Source organism: Oncorhynchus masou, chromosome 18 (genome assembly GCF_036934945.1).
Source record: "Oncorhynchus masou masou isolate Uvic2021 chromosome 18, UVic_Omas_1.1, whole genome shotgun sequence".
Taxonomy (NCBI): Eukaryota; Metazoa; Chordata; class Actinopteri; order Salmoniformes; family Salmonidae; genus Oncorhynchus; species Oncorhynchus masou.
Genome location: NC_088229.1, coordinates 29,671,349 through 29,688,184, shown reverse-complemented (window position 1 = coordinate 29,688,184; position 16,836 = coordinate 29,671,349). Strand labels below are relative to the sequence as shown.

Here is a 16,836-nt window from a genome sequence, read left to right as displayed (position 1 = left end):
TAATACAAACAATACAATACAAAACCTAGGAGGATCGTGGTTCCCACCCGCTTCCATACTTACACAGTAATTATGACAACTTCTGGAGGACAATGCTCCAACCTATCAGAGCTCTTGCAGCATGAACTGACATGTTGTCCACCCAATCAAAGGATCAGAGAATGAATCTAGTACTGAAAGCATAAACTACAGCTAGCTAGCACGGCAGTGCATAAAATGTGGTGAGTAGTTGACTCAAAGAAAGACAATTGTTGAACAGTTTTGAACAAATGTAATTATTAAAAAATTGAGAAGCAAGAGAGATTTTGTATTCTTTTAGCTAGAGAATGCAGTTAGCTAGTTTTGCCTTCTCAAACACCCGGCTCAAACAGAGAGGGATGCTATGTTACCTAATTGGATATGGCTATCCAACACTGTAACTCTTCCAAGTCAAGGTAAGCTTTTGGTTTTATAAATGTATTGCCACTGTGTCACGACGCCGAGGTGGGTCCCTCTCCTTGTTTGGGCGGTGTTCCCGCGGTCGACATCACCGGTCTTCCAGCCATCGCCAATCCACCTTTCATTTTCCATTTGTTTTGTCTTGTTTTCCTGCACACCTGGTTTGCATTCCCTCATTACTTGTCTTGTATAAAACCCTCTGTTTCCCCCCATGTCTGTGTGTGGAATTGTTATATGTAAATGTATTTGCGCCGGGTTATTGTAACCCTTGTGTGTTTAGTTTTCTGAGTGCCGTGTTTTGTTCGCCTCAATAAAGGGCTCCGTTTGCTACCCATTTCTGTTCTCCTGCACCTGACTTCCCTGCAGCCAGTTACGCACTCCTTTACACACTGAGGCATGCCGGTGCAACTGCTTGCTAACTGTACACTGTACTGCATGATTGTAGCGGGTTTACTAACACGTTAGTTCAAGTAGCTGTGTTGACTTGACGTAAGCTAATATGTTGACAACAATGTAGGCTGTGTGTAGCGGTTATGATATGCACGTTTGGCTTGGAAAGGTTTTTGTTGCCTGGTCACAATCAGCTGATGTGTGATGTGTTGTGTTGGTATGATTTGTTTAATAGACGTCTGGATACTGTGTTTCAGGATTCTGTTGCCATTTACACAGATGGTTCAAAAGATCCAAGGACAGGACGGATCATTACAGATCATCTGGCTGTACTGTGTATATACGGCGGAGCTGATGGCCTTACTGTTGGCCTTGCAGTGGGTGGAGGAAGTTAAACCAGACAGAGTAGTTATTTTCTCTGATTCATATGCAATGTTGATGAGTCTGCAGTCCTTTAGATTACATAGCAGACGAGACATAATTTAGGATGTACTACAAACCCATGGCAGGATTAGACAGATGGGTATACAGAAGATTTACTTGGGTCCCAGCCCATGTGGGGTGGAGGGGAATGAGGCAGTTGATGTACTGGCTAAACAAGCACTTAGTAATGGGGATGTTGATGTTGTAGTTTGAATGAGCAAGGCAGAGGCAAAAGGACTGTTATGGACAGTGATGATGCAGAGATGGCAGGAGCAGGGGAATAGAGATACTAAAGGCAGGCATGTATTTCAAGTACAGAGGAAAGTCAGGGAGGGGGGAGGCAACAGCAAAGGACAGAAGAGAGGAGGCTATTTTTACTAGATTAAGGGTGGGACAAAGCCGGTTGAATAAGACTTTAAATGTGATAGGAAAGCATCCAACAGTAAATTGTGATTATTGCCAGGAAACAGACCATGGAGCATATTTTATTTTTTATTTAACCTTAAAGGGAAAGGGGGATACCTAGTCAGTTGTACAACTGAATGCCTTCAACTGAAATGTGTCTCACGCATTTAACCCAACCCCTCTGAATCAGAGAGGGGTGGGGGGCTGCCTTAAATCGACATCCATGTCTTAGGCCAAGTCAGTTAAGAACAAATTCTTATTTACAATGATGGCCTACCTTGGCTAAACCCTCTCCTAACCCGGATGACGCTGGGCCAATTGTACCCCACCCGATCACGGCCGGTTGTGATACAGCCCAGGATCGGATCAGGATATGTAGTGACGCCTCTAGCACGGCGATGCAGTGCCTTAGACCTCTGTGCCACTCAGGAGCCTAAATATTGCTATAGTGTGGGCAGTATCAGAGGGAAGCTGAGATCTCGTATAAGAAAGAAGGGGATACAGGAAATTAGTTTAAAGAGTATATTGAGGAGAACGTCATTAGATTTAGTCTCAAATATTTGATATGTTTTGCTGCCAGCCCGTTACCTGCGAGCAACTGGCTTGGCAGGTAGGATTCAGCTTCTCCCTCTCTGTCCCACACTCCAGGGCAGTAGGTGGCGGTAATGAACCATAACGTTGGATGCCAACCACTGATATAACCACCGAAGAAGATACTAAAGCGAAGAAGGCATGCTACACGCCCCAACGTGGTTCACAGCTCAGTCAGATTTATTTTGAATGAAACATTAACAAATATTTTTTGTTTGTTACTATAACGAACTGTAAACTTTGGCTGTATCAATAATGGACAGCATAAAAGACGGATGGTTCACAGAAACGTGTACATTATGGCCTGGACAAGCGATGAGTCTGCAAGTAGAAGAGGTTCTTTACCAACAAAAATCTAAATTTCAAGATGTCATGGTTTTCAGGAGGTAAGTAGCTAGCTATTTAACTAGGTAGCTAACGCTAGCTAGCAATACAACTGTTTATGCTAGCTACGTTAGCTAGTTATGTAACGCCGAGTGGCTGGCTAGCTAGTATTTAGGCTGCTTTTAAAATTGAAAGGTTAAGTAACTGTTCTCTCATCTAATCATTATTGCTAGAAGTTTAGCTAGCGCTAACTAGTTAGCTCACGTTAATTAGCTAGCAAACGTATCTACCTAGTTAGCTGACAGCAATACCTTAACGTCGTTAACCTAGCTACTATACGGTTAGTTACCTAATTGGTTCCAAGGGTGTAAATGTTTCCAAGGTTTTCTAGCTAGTTATTTGTTTTTGTTTGTCGCGGTCATTTTATTCATGTTAGCTCGTTAGCTAGCCAAAGCTAACTATCTAGCTAGTTTAACTTGCCAGATGTCATGAACCCAAATGTTGCCATCTCTCACTTCCGTCATTGAAATTTCTGCAATATTATGTGTGCTAAGTAATGTAAGTAGCCCTGCATTAGCTAGCATGTCTTGGTACAACTTGTCTCATATAGGTAACGTTAGTTGGCTAACTAAGTTGCTAGCTTTATCTTGCCAGTCATAACTTGTATTTGAAACCCCTAGCCCATTCCTGATTTATTATCATGCAACCACATCCAGTCTGTACCTTTTTGACCTGTTCCTGCTCTTCTAGTGTTTCTGGGGTTGTTTTGTTTGCACTAATTAGTCATTTGATTAAGTAATCTCATACCATATATTTTCAGCAAAACCTATGGAAATGTACTTGTGCTGGATGGAGTTATTCAATGCACAGAGAGAGATGAGTTTTCCTACCAAGAAATGATAGCCAACCTACCTCTGTGCTCCCACCCTTGCCCCAAAAAGGTATAGTCATCCCACCATAAATTCAGTTGAACATATTATACTACAAGACTTAATTGTGCCTTGTAGAGAATCCAGGACAAATTGCCTTTTGGGGAAGTTTTGGAAATTGGTCTTGTATCGCTTATTATAATGAATGTTCCCTTTGCAGGTCCTGATTATTGGTGGAGGAGATGGTGGTGTCCTGAGAGAAGTGGTAAAGCATCCACTCGTTGAATCAGTGGTTCAGTGTGAAATCGATGAGGTAGGTACCAAACACTAACTGGAATCATGCTCTTTTCTCAAAATGTAATTGACTGGTAACTGCATAGAAGACAGAAGTGTGAAGTTTGTTATAATATTCACTTTGCCCTTAAGGATGTAATCAATGTGTCGAAGAAATACCTCCCAGGTATGGCGCAAGGGTTCTTCAGTCCCAAACTCACACTGAATGTTGGGGATGGATTTGAGTTCATGAAACAGAACCAGGATGCCTTTGACATCATTATAACAGATTCATCTGACCCTGTTGGTAAGGAAACAGATGCCTGCGACATGAGTGTTTCATTTGCTCATATTTCTGTGTAATCTGGAAAATAAATGTACCTTTTGATAATTGACGTATCAATAGCTATCTCAAGTGTTCACTTTTCCGTAAATCTAATCCAGTTACTTATGTCTTGCTGTTACAGGGCCTGCTGAGAGTTTGTTCAAAGAGTCTTATTATGAACTAATGAAGACAGCCTTACGAGATGGTGGAATTCTTTGTTGCCAAGGTGACATGATTTCTACTGACGCTTCAATCCTGCTTCAGATATCGTTATTAGAAAAAAGATGGCAAAGTGTGTGCAATTCATAGCAGTATCACGAGGTAAATAGACAGCCATTCTAAACTAGTCAGGAACCTGTTGCCACCTATATCACATTATTATAGCAATATTGCCAATAAGATAAATGTTCAATTGGTGAGGGGAGTCAGAAGACCATCCCTATCTGTATTTGCAGCAAATGCTGCTCAGCAGCTTACTTATTGCCCTGTGAGGAAATAGTTGGATTTTTTTTGCAGTTGGTTAGATCAATAACACTGACAGAGAATTGACCCACCCTTTTTTGTTTGCCTCTGATTTCCACAGGAGAGTGTCAATGGCTCCACTTGGAGCTGATTAAAGAGATGCGGACCTTCTGCAAGACACTGTTCCCAGTGGTAGATTATGCCTACTGCACCATTCCCACCTACCCAAGTGGTCAGATTGGCTTTATGCTGTGCAGTAAAAATGCTGTAAGTTTCCATCTTTGTCCTAGTTAGCTTTTTTCTGTCTTCAGTAATGTAATTCTTAGTGGTTCATTACCTATAGAATTGAATGAGTTAAAGTTTTTGTATACTTTTTAAGCAAGTAGTTTTGAAACTAGTGCTCAACAGCCAAAAAAAGGTCCCTGAAAATATATTTGTGAAGGATCCCCATTAACTGTTGCCAAGGCAGTAGCTACTCTCCCTGGGGTCCAGCAACATTAAGACAGTTATAACATTTAAAATATTACATGACATTACATTTCACAACACATTGTGTGCCCTCAGGCCACTACTCTACGACCACATATCTACAATACAAAATCCATGTGTGTGTGTGTGTAGAGTGCCTGTCTTGTGTGTACAAAGTCACGTACCACGTCGTTGCTCTCTGTCCATGCAGGTGTGTGCACCGAGTTAAAATAAATTCTTAGGTGTGCTTAAGCCCATCCTGTAACCTCATTACTTTAACCTTACAACATCGGAAATGATTCCATCTGCCAATCAACATTGTTCATCAGGTTACAAGCCAGCGATTGACAAAAAAAGGACAATGTGGAATTATTGATTTGGATCATTGACATTACAGGAAGGCAGGCCACAATGTACTTATCTATAAAAAAAAGTGGAAACAGTTGCCTTTGATAGCCTCTATGGAATGAATACTGTGTCTTGTGCCCAGGATATCTAAATGGATGAAAGAAATGTTTTTTTATTAACCTTTAACTAGGCAAGTCAGTTGAGAACAAATTATTATTTACAATGACGGACAACGCTGAGCCAATTGTGAGCTGCCCTATGGGACTCCCAATCACAGCTGGATGTGATACAGCCTGGATTTGAACCAGGTACTGTAGTGAAGCATCTTGCACTGAGATGCTGCGCCACTCGGGAGTCCACAATAAATCCTTATCGTGAAATGGTACCCAAATTCAACAAGAGACGTCAGTGATACTATTTAGGAAGTAAGATTGTGACCACAATGTTTCTGATCGGGTTGAAAATGATCAATGTATTTGCAGCTGAAATGCCATCTCATCTGTATCCTATACATTTGCTTGTCCAACCAGGGCGGCAGGTAGCCTAGTGGATCAAATCCCAGAGCTGACAAGGTAAAAGTCTGTCGTGCTGCCCCTGAACAAGGCCGTTGGTCTACCGGGGAACAGTGAAAATAAGAATTTGTTCTTAATTACTTATTAAGCCTAGGCGTCCCACTAGCGAAACAACTTCCTGTGAAACTGGAGGGCACGCAATTCAAATAAATAATCATAAAAATTGTGAATATTAAACATTTAGGTACATACAAGTGTCATATCGGTTGAAAGCTTAAATTCTTGTTAATCTAACTGCACTGTCCGATATACAGTAGCTATTACAGCAAAAGCATGCCATGTGGTTGTTTGAGGACGACGCCGCATATCAAAATATTTTCCACCGGCACAGGTTTCATAAATTCACAAATAGAGATTAAATATTCACTTTTTGAAAATCTTCCTCTGATTTGTCATCCAATGTCCCAGCTATAACATGTAGTGTTGTTTTGTTAGATAAAAATCCTTCTTTATATCCCAAAAGGTCTGTTTAGTTGGTGCCATTGATTTTGAGTAATCCACTCGTTCAAATTGCAAAGAAAGGAGTCTGAAAATCTACGCCTAAACTTCAAAATACATTTCTATTTGTTCCTCAGGTACCCTAAAATATAATCAAACAAATATTTCTTACGGAAAGTATGTTCAATAGGAAACCAATTTTAGCAGGTGCGTCTTGGCGCTCACGGATTTCCATGCCAGTGTCCTCATACTAAACTGTTATTTCTTATTCGTTATTTAAGTTACAAGCCTGAAACCTGATTTTCTGTCACCATATCTATTGTGTTATCCTCTCCTACATTTATTTTATAATTTCTACAAACCTCAGTGTTTTCTTTCCAATGGTACCAATTATTTGCATATCCTGGCTTCAGGGCCTGAGTAACAGGCAGTTTACTTTGGGCACGTCATTCACACAGGAAGTGGAGAAAAAAGGGCCCTTTTAACTGACTTGCCTAGTTAAATACATTTTTGGGATTAGGCTACTTTGTTTCCGGATAAATGCATTGAAGGAGAGAAGTGACACTAGCAAGGTCTAATACTGAGCAAAGTTCCGGTTCCAATCCAAGTGCCAAAGACGTTTAGCAAACTCCAGGCGTTTCCATGAAAATAGAGCCATTTGGCCACAAACACACACAAGTGGTGGGTTTGATGTCAAAATGAGAATGCATGAGCAGAAAATAACCCCACATCTTCTGTAAAAATATGGTGGTGGATCTTTTATGGGGCTATTATGCTTTCACTGGTCCTGGGGCCCTTGTTAAGGTCAACAACATCATGAACTTTACCCTGTACCAGGACATTGTTGCCTCTGCGGGGAGGCTGAAACTTGACTGCAAGACGATAACCCCAAGCACACATCAAAATCCACATTTTAATGGCTGACTCCGGACTTCAATCTCAGTGAAAACCTGTGGTTTGAATTGAAGAGGGAACTCCATAAGCGCAGACTAAGGATATAAAGAATCTGGAAGGGTTCTGTATGGATGAATGGTCTAAGATCCTTCCCAATCCAACTTGTAGAACATTTTATCTGTATATCTAACTTTGGATGCATTCATAATTGTTCTATTGATTTATTCTCGCGGTGCTCAAAAAAGGCATGCGCTTGGCTAACATGCATGAAGACCTTAAATAATTGCATGTAAGGATTTCTGGGATTCATATGTTAAAAGATGTCTACAGATGGTTTATAATGCATGTATGAACCTTACATTGACAGGTCTATTCCAAGATGTGGGATAAAGTCGTTTTTCAGGCCTCTAAACAAGCAAAGTATTTAAAAACATTCTGAAACCCACTTCCGTAGTGATTACTTTTTTTCCAAGGTCAGTCACAGTCCCATATTCTTACAACAATTGTGTTTTTGTATTTAGCAAACCACTTTCAGAGATCCAGTGAGAGAACTATCAACACATGAGGTGGAAAGTATGAACCTGAGGTATTACAACCCGGAGATCCACAGAGCATCGTTCATCCTCCCTGAGTTTGCAAGAAAGGTAACCCTGTTACAATCATATTTACTGTACATGTCAGACCCCTCATATAGAAATTGAGGGCATTTCCCCCCACCCTAGTGAAATTCCTACACCAGGTATCTTCCATCCTTGCCTTGTCTCACTTTTATCCATACTATTTTACTCTTCACAGGTACTGAGTGAAGCATGAGTGGCATGATGAACAAAATCTTAATCCTTGACCTGATTCTCTCTGGCAACAGAAGCAACACAAGAGCTGCTACGCCTCTTTTCTCAGTCTCCACCAGGAAGGAAAGACCTTCAGTGGGCAATTCTGTTCCTTTCAGAGAGTATTAATTCCTTCCAGTGCTTCCTTCCAGTCTTACAAACTATTTGTATTTATTTGTTCTGGAATTTGTCATGTCTTGATTCTTAAATGGTAATCACTTATGTCAACATCTAGTTGGAAAATGAGGTGGGATGGAAAACATTCATACCCTACTCTTTGGAGCAATGTGATTCTAACACATTATTAGTATGGATTTAATCATAGTACTTGGTTGTATAAATACCAGATTACCTCTTAAGATTAAGGTACACTCAATTGCAAAACATGCCCACTCTGGTTTAAAGAAAACCGATACAAACGTATTCCTCTTCGCACCTCACCGTCAACTCATTCACCCAAATAATTCAAGATGATCCAATAGTGCCTGGATTGTGTTTTTCCATTACAGTAGGAAACATTTGTTGAAGTGGTTTCTATCATAGTTTACCTCCAGGCAGACGAATGGTATGATTTTATATTGGTTGAAAATGTATTATCTGCCACAATGGAAAAGCTCAGGTCAGAAGTTGAGTTGAGAACATTACCACTTTAAAATGTCAACAGAAGTGTTGATTGTTTCCTATATAACACTTGTTTAGATATAGTTTATTCACCCATGGAGATGAAGTTACATGTGTAAGTTGATTGAATGCTGATGTACTGCACATCAATTTAGTTGGTTTCTTATCCTTTGCTATTCAGTCCCTATATTTGGTACTATATGGTTGTTGATCTAGTATGGAATAATCCAGAATACTGATGTCAAAATTATGCCTTTTGGTTTTTATTTCTTGGGGACCTGATTTGTTATGAACTTAGGTGTGAAATATTGAAAACTATAGATCTCCATGGAGTACGTATCAGTAGTGCATCCATACTAAACCTATGTCCAAGGCAATGGTGTTACACATGAACATTAACGTCATGTTTTTTATAAGAATGATGAAATATAATAAATCTGAGGTAAACTGGATATCTGAGACTTGTTTCTCTGTTTTAAAGCTCCACATCTCTCGTCTAAAATCAAGTGATTATACAAAAACTATATGAAGTGAGAAATCCACCTGAACTAGCTCAGGCATGAAAATTACGATGAACCAATTAGGTTTCAATCCCACATTGTAGAATTGTGTCCATTGCACAGGGCCCTTCAGAAGGCATTCACACCGCTTGATATTTTCCACATTTTGTGTAGAGCATGAATTTAAAATGGATTAAATAGAGATTGTGTCATTGGCCTACACACAATACCCCATAATGTCAAAGTGGAATTGTTTGTAGATTATTTTGTCAAATTAATTAAAAATAAAAATCTGAAATGTTTTGAGTCAAGTATTCAATGCCTTTAATGGCAAGCCTGCAGTTCAGAAGTAAAAATGGGATTATGTCACATAGATTGCATGGATTCACTGTGCAATGTGTTTAACATGATTTTTTTTAATGACTATCTCTGTACCCCACACATTATCTGTATGGTCCCCCAGTCTAGCAGTGAATTTCAAACACAATGACCAGGGAGGTTTTCCAATGCCTCGCAAGGAAGGGTACCTATAGGCAGAAGGAAGAAAATCAGGCATTGAATTACCTTTTGAGTATGGTGAAGTTATTTATTACATTTTGGATGGTGTATCAATACACCCATTCACTACAAAGATACAGGCATCCTTCCTAACTAGTTGCCGAGAGGAAAGACGCCGCTCAGGGATTTCACCGTGAGGCCAACTACTTAAAACAGAGTTTAATGGCTGTGATGGTAGAAAGCAGCATATGGATCAGCAACATTGTAGTTACTCCACAATACTAACCTAAATGACAGTGAAAATAAGGATGCCTGTACAGAATAAAAATATTACCAAACAAGTATCCTGTCTGCAATACGGCAATAAAGTCAAACTGCAAAAAATGTGGCAAATAAATTCACTTTGTCCTGAATACAAAGCGTTACGTTTGGAGCAAATCTAACACATCACTGAGCACTATTCTTATTTTCAAGCATGGTGGTGGCTGCATCATGTTATGGGTATGCTTGTCATCGGCAAGGACTACATAGTTTTTTTGGGGATGAAAAGAAACTGAATCGAGCAAATCACAAGCAAAATCCTAGTTCTGTCTACTTTCCAACAGACACCAGGAGACAAATTCACCTTTCAGCAGGACAATAACCTAAAACACAAGGCCAAATATACACTGGAGTTGCTTACCAAGATGGCATTGAATATTACTGAGTGGCCTAGTGACAAGACTTGAACATGGCTTTCTAGCAGTGATCAACAACAGAGCTTGAAGTATCTAGGTGTGCAAAGGTCTTAGAGCCTTGCCAAGAAAGACTCACAGCTGTACTTGCTGCCAAAGGTGATTCTAACATGTATTGACTCAGGGGTGGGAATACTTATGTAAATTAGATATTTCTGTATTTCATTTTCAATAAATTTGCCAACATTTCTAAAAACATGTTTTCACTTTGTCATTATGGGGGTATTGTGTGATTGTGTGAAGATGGATGAGATGTTTATATATTTTTTAAATCCATTTTGAATTCAAGCTGTAACACAAAATGTGGCGTATGTCAAGGGGTATGAATCATTTCTGAAGGCACTGTACATGTAAGATCCATAGTTCTCCGATATCATAGATAACTGCCACATCTACCGACAGCATACATAACAGTTTTACCTGCAATGTTCTGCTTTGCTCCCTCTGAGTCGACACGTTAATTTGATATTTCTGAAGTCTGAAAGTAAACAGTTTATAGTTAGTCTTGCATCCATATCAACATATCGCTGGGTGAGCAGCTTCACTTTAATATTGTCCTGTGGATATTGTGTGAAGGAGCACATGCCATTCTTTCCACCATTGTGAATTATCATATCTAGTTTGTTCCGTGGTTGAACTTATCAAATAAATATTACATGTTGATTCCACCTTCAAACTTATTGACCTCATAGCCCAATACAATCACAACCCGTATGTATACTGTAGGAAAATTATCAAATCAAATTTTATTTGTCACATACACATGGTAAGCAGATGTTAATGCAAGTGTAGCGAAATGCTTGTGCTTCTAGTTCCGACAATGCAGTAATAACCAACAAGTAATCTAACTAACAATTCCAAAACTACTGTCTTATACACAAGTGTAAGGGGATAAAGAATATGTACATAAAGATATATGAATGAGTGATGGTACAGAGCAGCATAGGCAAGATACAGTAGATGGTATCGAGTACAGTATATACATATGAGATGAGTATGTAAACAAAGTGGCATAGTTAAAGTGGCTAGTGATACATGTATTACATAAAGATGCAGTAGATGATATAGAGTACAGTATATACGTATACATATGAGATGAATAATGTAGGGTATGTAAACATTATATTAGGTAGCATTGTTTAAAGTGGCTAGTGATATATTTTACATCATTTCCCATCAATTCCCATTATTAAAGTGGCTGGAGTTGAGTCAGTGTGTTGGCAGCAGCCACTCAATGTTAGTGGTTGCTGTTTAACAGTCTGATGGCCTTGAGATAGAAGCTGTTTTTCAGTCTCTCGGTCCCAGCTTTGATGCACCTGTACTGACCTCGCCTTCTGGATGATAGCGGGGTGAACAGGCAGTGGCTCGAGTGGTTGTTGTCCTTGATGATCTTTATGGCCTTCTGGTAACATCGGGTGGTGTAGGTGTCCTGGAGGGCAGGTAGTTTGCCCCCGGTGATGCGTTGTGCAGACCTCACTACCCTCTGGAGAGCCTTACGGTTGTGGGCGGAGCAGTTGCCGTACCAGGCGGTGATACCGCCCACCAGGATGCTATCGATTGTGTATCTGTAGAAGTTTGTGAGTGCTTTTGGTGACAGGCTGAATTTCTTCAGCCTCCTGAGGTTGAAGAGGCGCTGCTGCGCCTTCTTCACGATGCTGTCTGTGTGAGTGGACCAATTCAGTTTGTGATGTGTATGCCGAGGAACTTAAAACTTACTCTACCCTCTCCACTACTGTTCCATCGATGTGGATAGGGGGGTGTTCCCTCTGCTGTTTCCTGAAGTCCACTATCATCTCCTTAGTTTTGTTGACGTTGAGTGTGAGGTTATTTTCCTGGCACCACACTCCGAGGGCCCTCACCTCCTCCCTGTAGGCCGTCTCGTCGTTGTTGGTAATCAAGCCTACCACTGTTGTGTCGTCTGCAAACTTGATGATTGAGTTGGAGGCGTGCATGGCCACGCAGTCGTGGGTGAACAGGGAGTACAGGAGAGGGCTCAGAACGCACCCTTGTGGGGCCCCAGTGTTGAGGATCAGCGGGGTGGAGATGTTGTTGCCTACCCTCACCACCTGGGGGCGGCCCGTCAGGAAGTCCAGTACCCAGTTGCACAGGGCGGGGTCGAGACCCAGGGTCTCGAGCTTGATGACGAGCTTGGAGGGTACTATGGTGTTAAATGCCGAGCTGTAGTCGATGAACAGCATTCTCACATAGGTATTCCTCTTGTCCAGATGGGTTAGGGCAGTGTGCAGTGTGGTTGAGATTGCATTATAGGATTTGGTCACCGATTTCAGTTGGAACGTAGTGGCTGTACAGTAACATGCTATACATGTCAGAGCTCAGGGTCTCCGCTTTATAGCTATGAGACCGTAAATATAGCTAGATTCCATTTATGGACTTCTCCCTACACATATTCTGACCTTGAACTTATCCTGTTAAACTCTGGTGGCATTTTCTAAACCACGCATTATATTGTATGCTACCCTCAAAGTACATTTCGGTTTCTAAACTATAAGTCCTGCAAATAGATGCTTAGTACTGTTAGAAAGGCAAGAACTGTAGAATTCTGATTAAGATGTCAGAAACTACTACTACTACAGAGCCCGAGATGCAGCAGCTTGAGCAACGTGCCATGCCTTCTTTTTTTGTCTTACAGAAGTGACATACATACGAGAAAGTCTCTACCTATCCATTGATGTAAATCTGTCCCCTGTCTGATTCCAAGTTAGTCCACGAGATTGTAGTAGATCACAAGGTCTCTTTGCCGCTTGAAACCAGTTGCGTCTGGTTTGGGTAGTGAATTATGTAGTGGAAATTCTAATCAAGTAAGGGAGAAGAGAACCAATTTCTTCAATCAATCAACCTTTAATACCGATTAATTATTGCAATAATGGAGCTTGTTAACAACCACCTGTAGGTGATCGCTGAGAGCCCAATAAAACAAAAGCAAGGGGTTTATATAGAACCCTAAAAACTACTTAATCATGGTTGGTTCCACCCCTCCCCGGCAGATTGGGGCATTATAAGCTACCTTGTTTTCTTCTTGTGGCTATGTGTATCGGGTCTGTGAGGTCATTTCGTACAAACTAGTGATAACAGCAGTTCCGTTACTCCTTTCTTTACCAAGCTAGCCTCTGTTCTCTTCATATCTCCATCTTTGTCTAATAGCATGTGACCAAGTTACTCAGAAGCAAAGATGATTGGAAACAATACAGGTCTTTTCTGTTCGTCAAGTTTATCTCTATCCAATGTACTTGACTACACTCCTAGACCAGTTGAGGGGAGTGAACGTGGAAGAGAGGAACCAACCCCAAGGTGGGGGAAGTGGTGAAACTATGTTGTATGTGCACACCAATAGGCCTCCTTTATGCCTTTAAGCAGAGAGCTCTTTAGCATCACTAACCTCCTATACTAAGCTCCTATTATAAAGCTACAAATATTTATATAGGTACATCTCATAGATTCTGCGAACAGTTACTGTGCCAAAATGGCTGAATGATGATGTAGTACACATACAAATACCTTTTATGGTTAAATACCAATGTTCCAAATAAAAAAATAGAAGTTAAATGGGTTTCCATTGCATTTTCAACTCTACTGATGGTTTAATCACAAAAAATATGTTGCGTTACAGTGCATTCGGAAACTATTCAGACCCCTTCCCTTTTTCCACATTTTATTACGTTACAGCAGGTAGCCTAGTGGTTAGAGCGTTGGACCAGTAACCAAAAGGTTGCTAGATTGAATCCCCGAGCTAACAAGGTATACATCTGTCATTCTGCCCCTGAACAAGGTAGTTAACCCACTGTTCCTAGGCCGTTATTGTAAATAAGAATTTGTTCTTAACTGACTTGCCTAGTTAAATAAATAAAACAATTCTAAAATGGATTAAATACTTTTTTTCTCATCAATCTACACACAATACCCCATAATGACCAAGTGAAAACAGGTTTTTAGAATCTTTTGCAAATGTATTAAAAATAAAAAACGGAAATACCTTATTTACATAAGTATTCAGACCCTTTGCTATGGGACTCAAAATGGAGCTCAGTAACATCCTGTTTCCATTGATCATCATTGAGACGTTTCTACAACTTTATTGGAGTCCATCTGGGGTAAATTCAATTAATTGGACATGATTTGGAAAGTCACAGCTGTCTATATAAGGTTCCACAGTTGACAGTGCCCGTCAGAGCAAAAACCAAGCCATTAGGTCGAAGGAAAGACAGGATTGTGTCGAGACAGGATTGTGTTGGATTGCTCCGAGACAGGATTGTGTCGAGGCACAGATCTGTTGGAAGGATACCAAAAAAGTTCTGCAGCATTGAAGGTCTCCAAGAATCCAGTGGCCTCCATCATTCTTAAATGGAAGAAGTTTGGAACCACCAAGACTCTTCCTCGAGCTGGCCGTCCGGCCAAACTGAGCAATCGGGGGAGAAGGGCCTTGGTCAGGGAGGTGACCAAGAACCCGATGGTCACTCAGAGCAAAGGACAACTCAGAGCAAAGTTTCTCTGTGGAGATGGGATACCCTTCCAGAAGGACAACCATCTATGCAGTACTCAACCAATGCCTTTATGGTAGGGTGACCAGACATAAGCCACTCCTCAGTAAAGGCACATGACAGCCCACTTGGAATTTGCCAAAAGGTACCTAAAGGACTCTCAGACCATGAAAAACAAGATTTACTGGTCTGATGAAACCAAGATTGAACTCTTTGGCCTGAATATCTGGAGGAAACTGGTACTGGTACCATCCCTATGGTGAAGCATGGTGGTGGCAGCATCATGCTGTGGGGATGTTTTTCAGCGGCAGGGACTGGAAGACTGGTCAAGTTTGAGGGAAATATGAATGGAGCAAAGTACAGAGAGTTATTTGATGAAAACCTGCTCCAGAGTGCTCAGGACCTCAGACTGGGGCCAAGGTTCACCTTCCAAAAGGACAATTACCCTAAGCACACAGCCTAAACACACAACGCTACCCAACAAACCTGACAGAGCTTGAGAGGATCTTCAGAGCAGAATGTGAGAAACTCCCCAAATACAAGTGTGCAAAGCTGTAATCACTGCCAAAGGTGCTTCAACAGTACTGAGTAAAGGGTCCGAATACTTATTTAAATCTGATATTTCAGGTTTTTATTTTTCGTTAAAAAAATGTTTTTAAAGGTTTTGCTTTGTCATTATGGGATATTGTGTGTAAATTGATTAGGGAAAAAAACAATCCATTTTAGAATAAGGCTGTAACGTAACAAAATGTGGAAAATGTCAAGGGGTCTGAATACTTTCCGAATGCATTGTATACCTACGTCCACCCGGCCAGCCATTTATCCGGCATGCCGGCCGATCGGACCTATCTGTCTTCTTAGCCGGCCGGACCCAGCCGTCTGGATGGTCAGACAAATCTCCACACTCCACACTGCCCTATGCCACCTGGACAAAAGGAACACCTATGTGACAATGCTGTTCATTGACTACAGCTCAGCGTTCAACACCATAGTGCCCTTAAAACAAGGACCGTGGGACTAAACACCTCCCTCTGCACCTGGATCCTGGACTTCCTGGCGGGCCGCCCCCAGGTGGTAAGGGTAGGTAACAACACATCTGCCACGCTGATCCTCAACACGCACCCCCCTCAACCCCTCAGGGGTGCGTGCTCAGTCCCCTCCTGTACTCCCTGTTCACTCATGACTGCATGGCAGGCACGACATCAACACCATCATAAGGTTTGCAGACGACACAACAGTGGTAGGCCTGATCACCGACAACAATGAGACAGCCTATAGGGAGGGGAGGTCAGAGACCTGGCCGTGTGGTGCCAGGATAACAACCTCACCCTCAATGTGATCAAGACAAAGGAGATGATTGTGGACTACAGGAAAAGTAGGACCGAGTACTCCCCCCTTCTCATCAACGGGGCTGTAGTGGAGCAGGTTGAGAGCTTCAAGTTCCTTGGTGTCCACATCACCAACAAACTATCATGGTCCAAACACACCAAGACAGTCATGAAGAGGGCACGACAAAACCTATTCCCCCTCCGGAGACTGAAAAGATTTGGCATGGGTCCTCAGATCCTCAAAAAGTTCAACAGCTGCACCATTGAGAGCACTGGTTGCATCACTGCCTGGTGTGGCAACTGCTCTGCCTCCGACCGCAAGGCACTACAGAGGGTAGTGCGTAAGGCCCAGTACATCACTGAGGCCAAGCTTCTTGCCATCCAGGACCTCTATACCAGGCGGCGTCAGAGGAAGGCCTTAAAAATGGTCAAAGACTCCAGCCACCCTAGTCATAGACTGTTCTCTCTGCTACCACACGGCAAGCGGTACTGTAGCGCCAAGTCTACGTCCAAAAGGCTTCTTACAGCTTCTACCCCCAAACCATAAGACTCCTGAAAAGCTAATCAAATAGCTACCCAGACTATTAGCATTGTCACCACCTCCCCCCT

At 41.5% G+C, this 16,836-nt stretch overlaps 1 protein-coding gene across 1 annotated transcript; it reads left to right on the top strand.

Moving 5' to 3' along the window:
* The first annotated feature begins 2,357 nt into the window (after nucleotides 1-2,357).
* Nucleotides 2,358-9,123, top strand: srm (spermidine synthase). Its single transcript, XM_064922922.1, has 8 exons — nucleotides 2,358-2,633; nucleotides 3,392-3,512; nucleotides 3,661-3,753; nucleotides 3,867-4,020; nucleotides 4,181-4,264; nucleotides 4,622-4,767; nucleotides 7,742-7,864; nucleotides 8,016-9,123. The coding sequence occupies exons 1-8, from the start codon at nucleotides 2,503-2,505 to the stop codon at nucleotides 8,031-8,033; spliced, it is 870 nt and encodes a 289-aa protein (XP_064778994.1). The 5' UTR covers nucleotides 2,358-2,502; the 3' UTR covers nucleotides 8,034-9,123.
* Nucleotides 9,124-16,836: the final 7,713 nt, after the last annotated feature.

Excerpts from the sequence above, each read along its gene's own strand:
- srm (XM_064922922.1), top strand. The coding sequence starts at position 2,503 with ATGGACAGCATAAAAGACGGATGGTTCACAGAAACGTGTACATTATGG. Across the intron at positions 4,265-4,621 it reads TGGAATTCTTTGTTGCCAAG|GAGAGTGTCAATGGCTCCAC; the intron begins GTGACATGATTT and ends TGATTTCCACAG. Across the intron at positions 4,768-7,741 it reads TGCTGTGCAGTAAAAATGCT|CAAACCACTTTCAGAGATCC; the intron begins GTAAGTTTCCAT and ends TTTTGTATTTAG.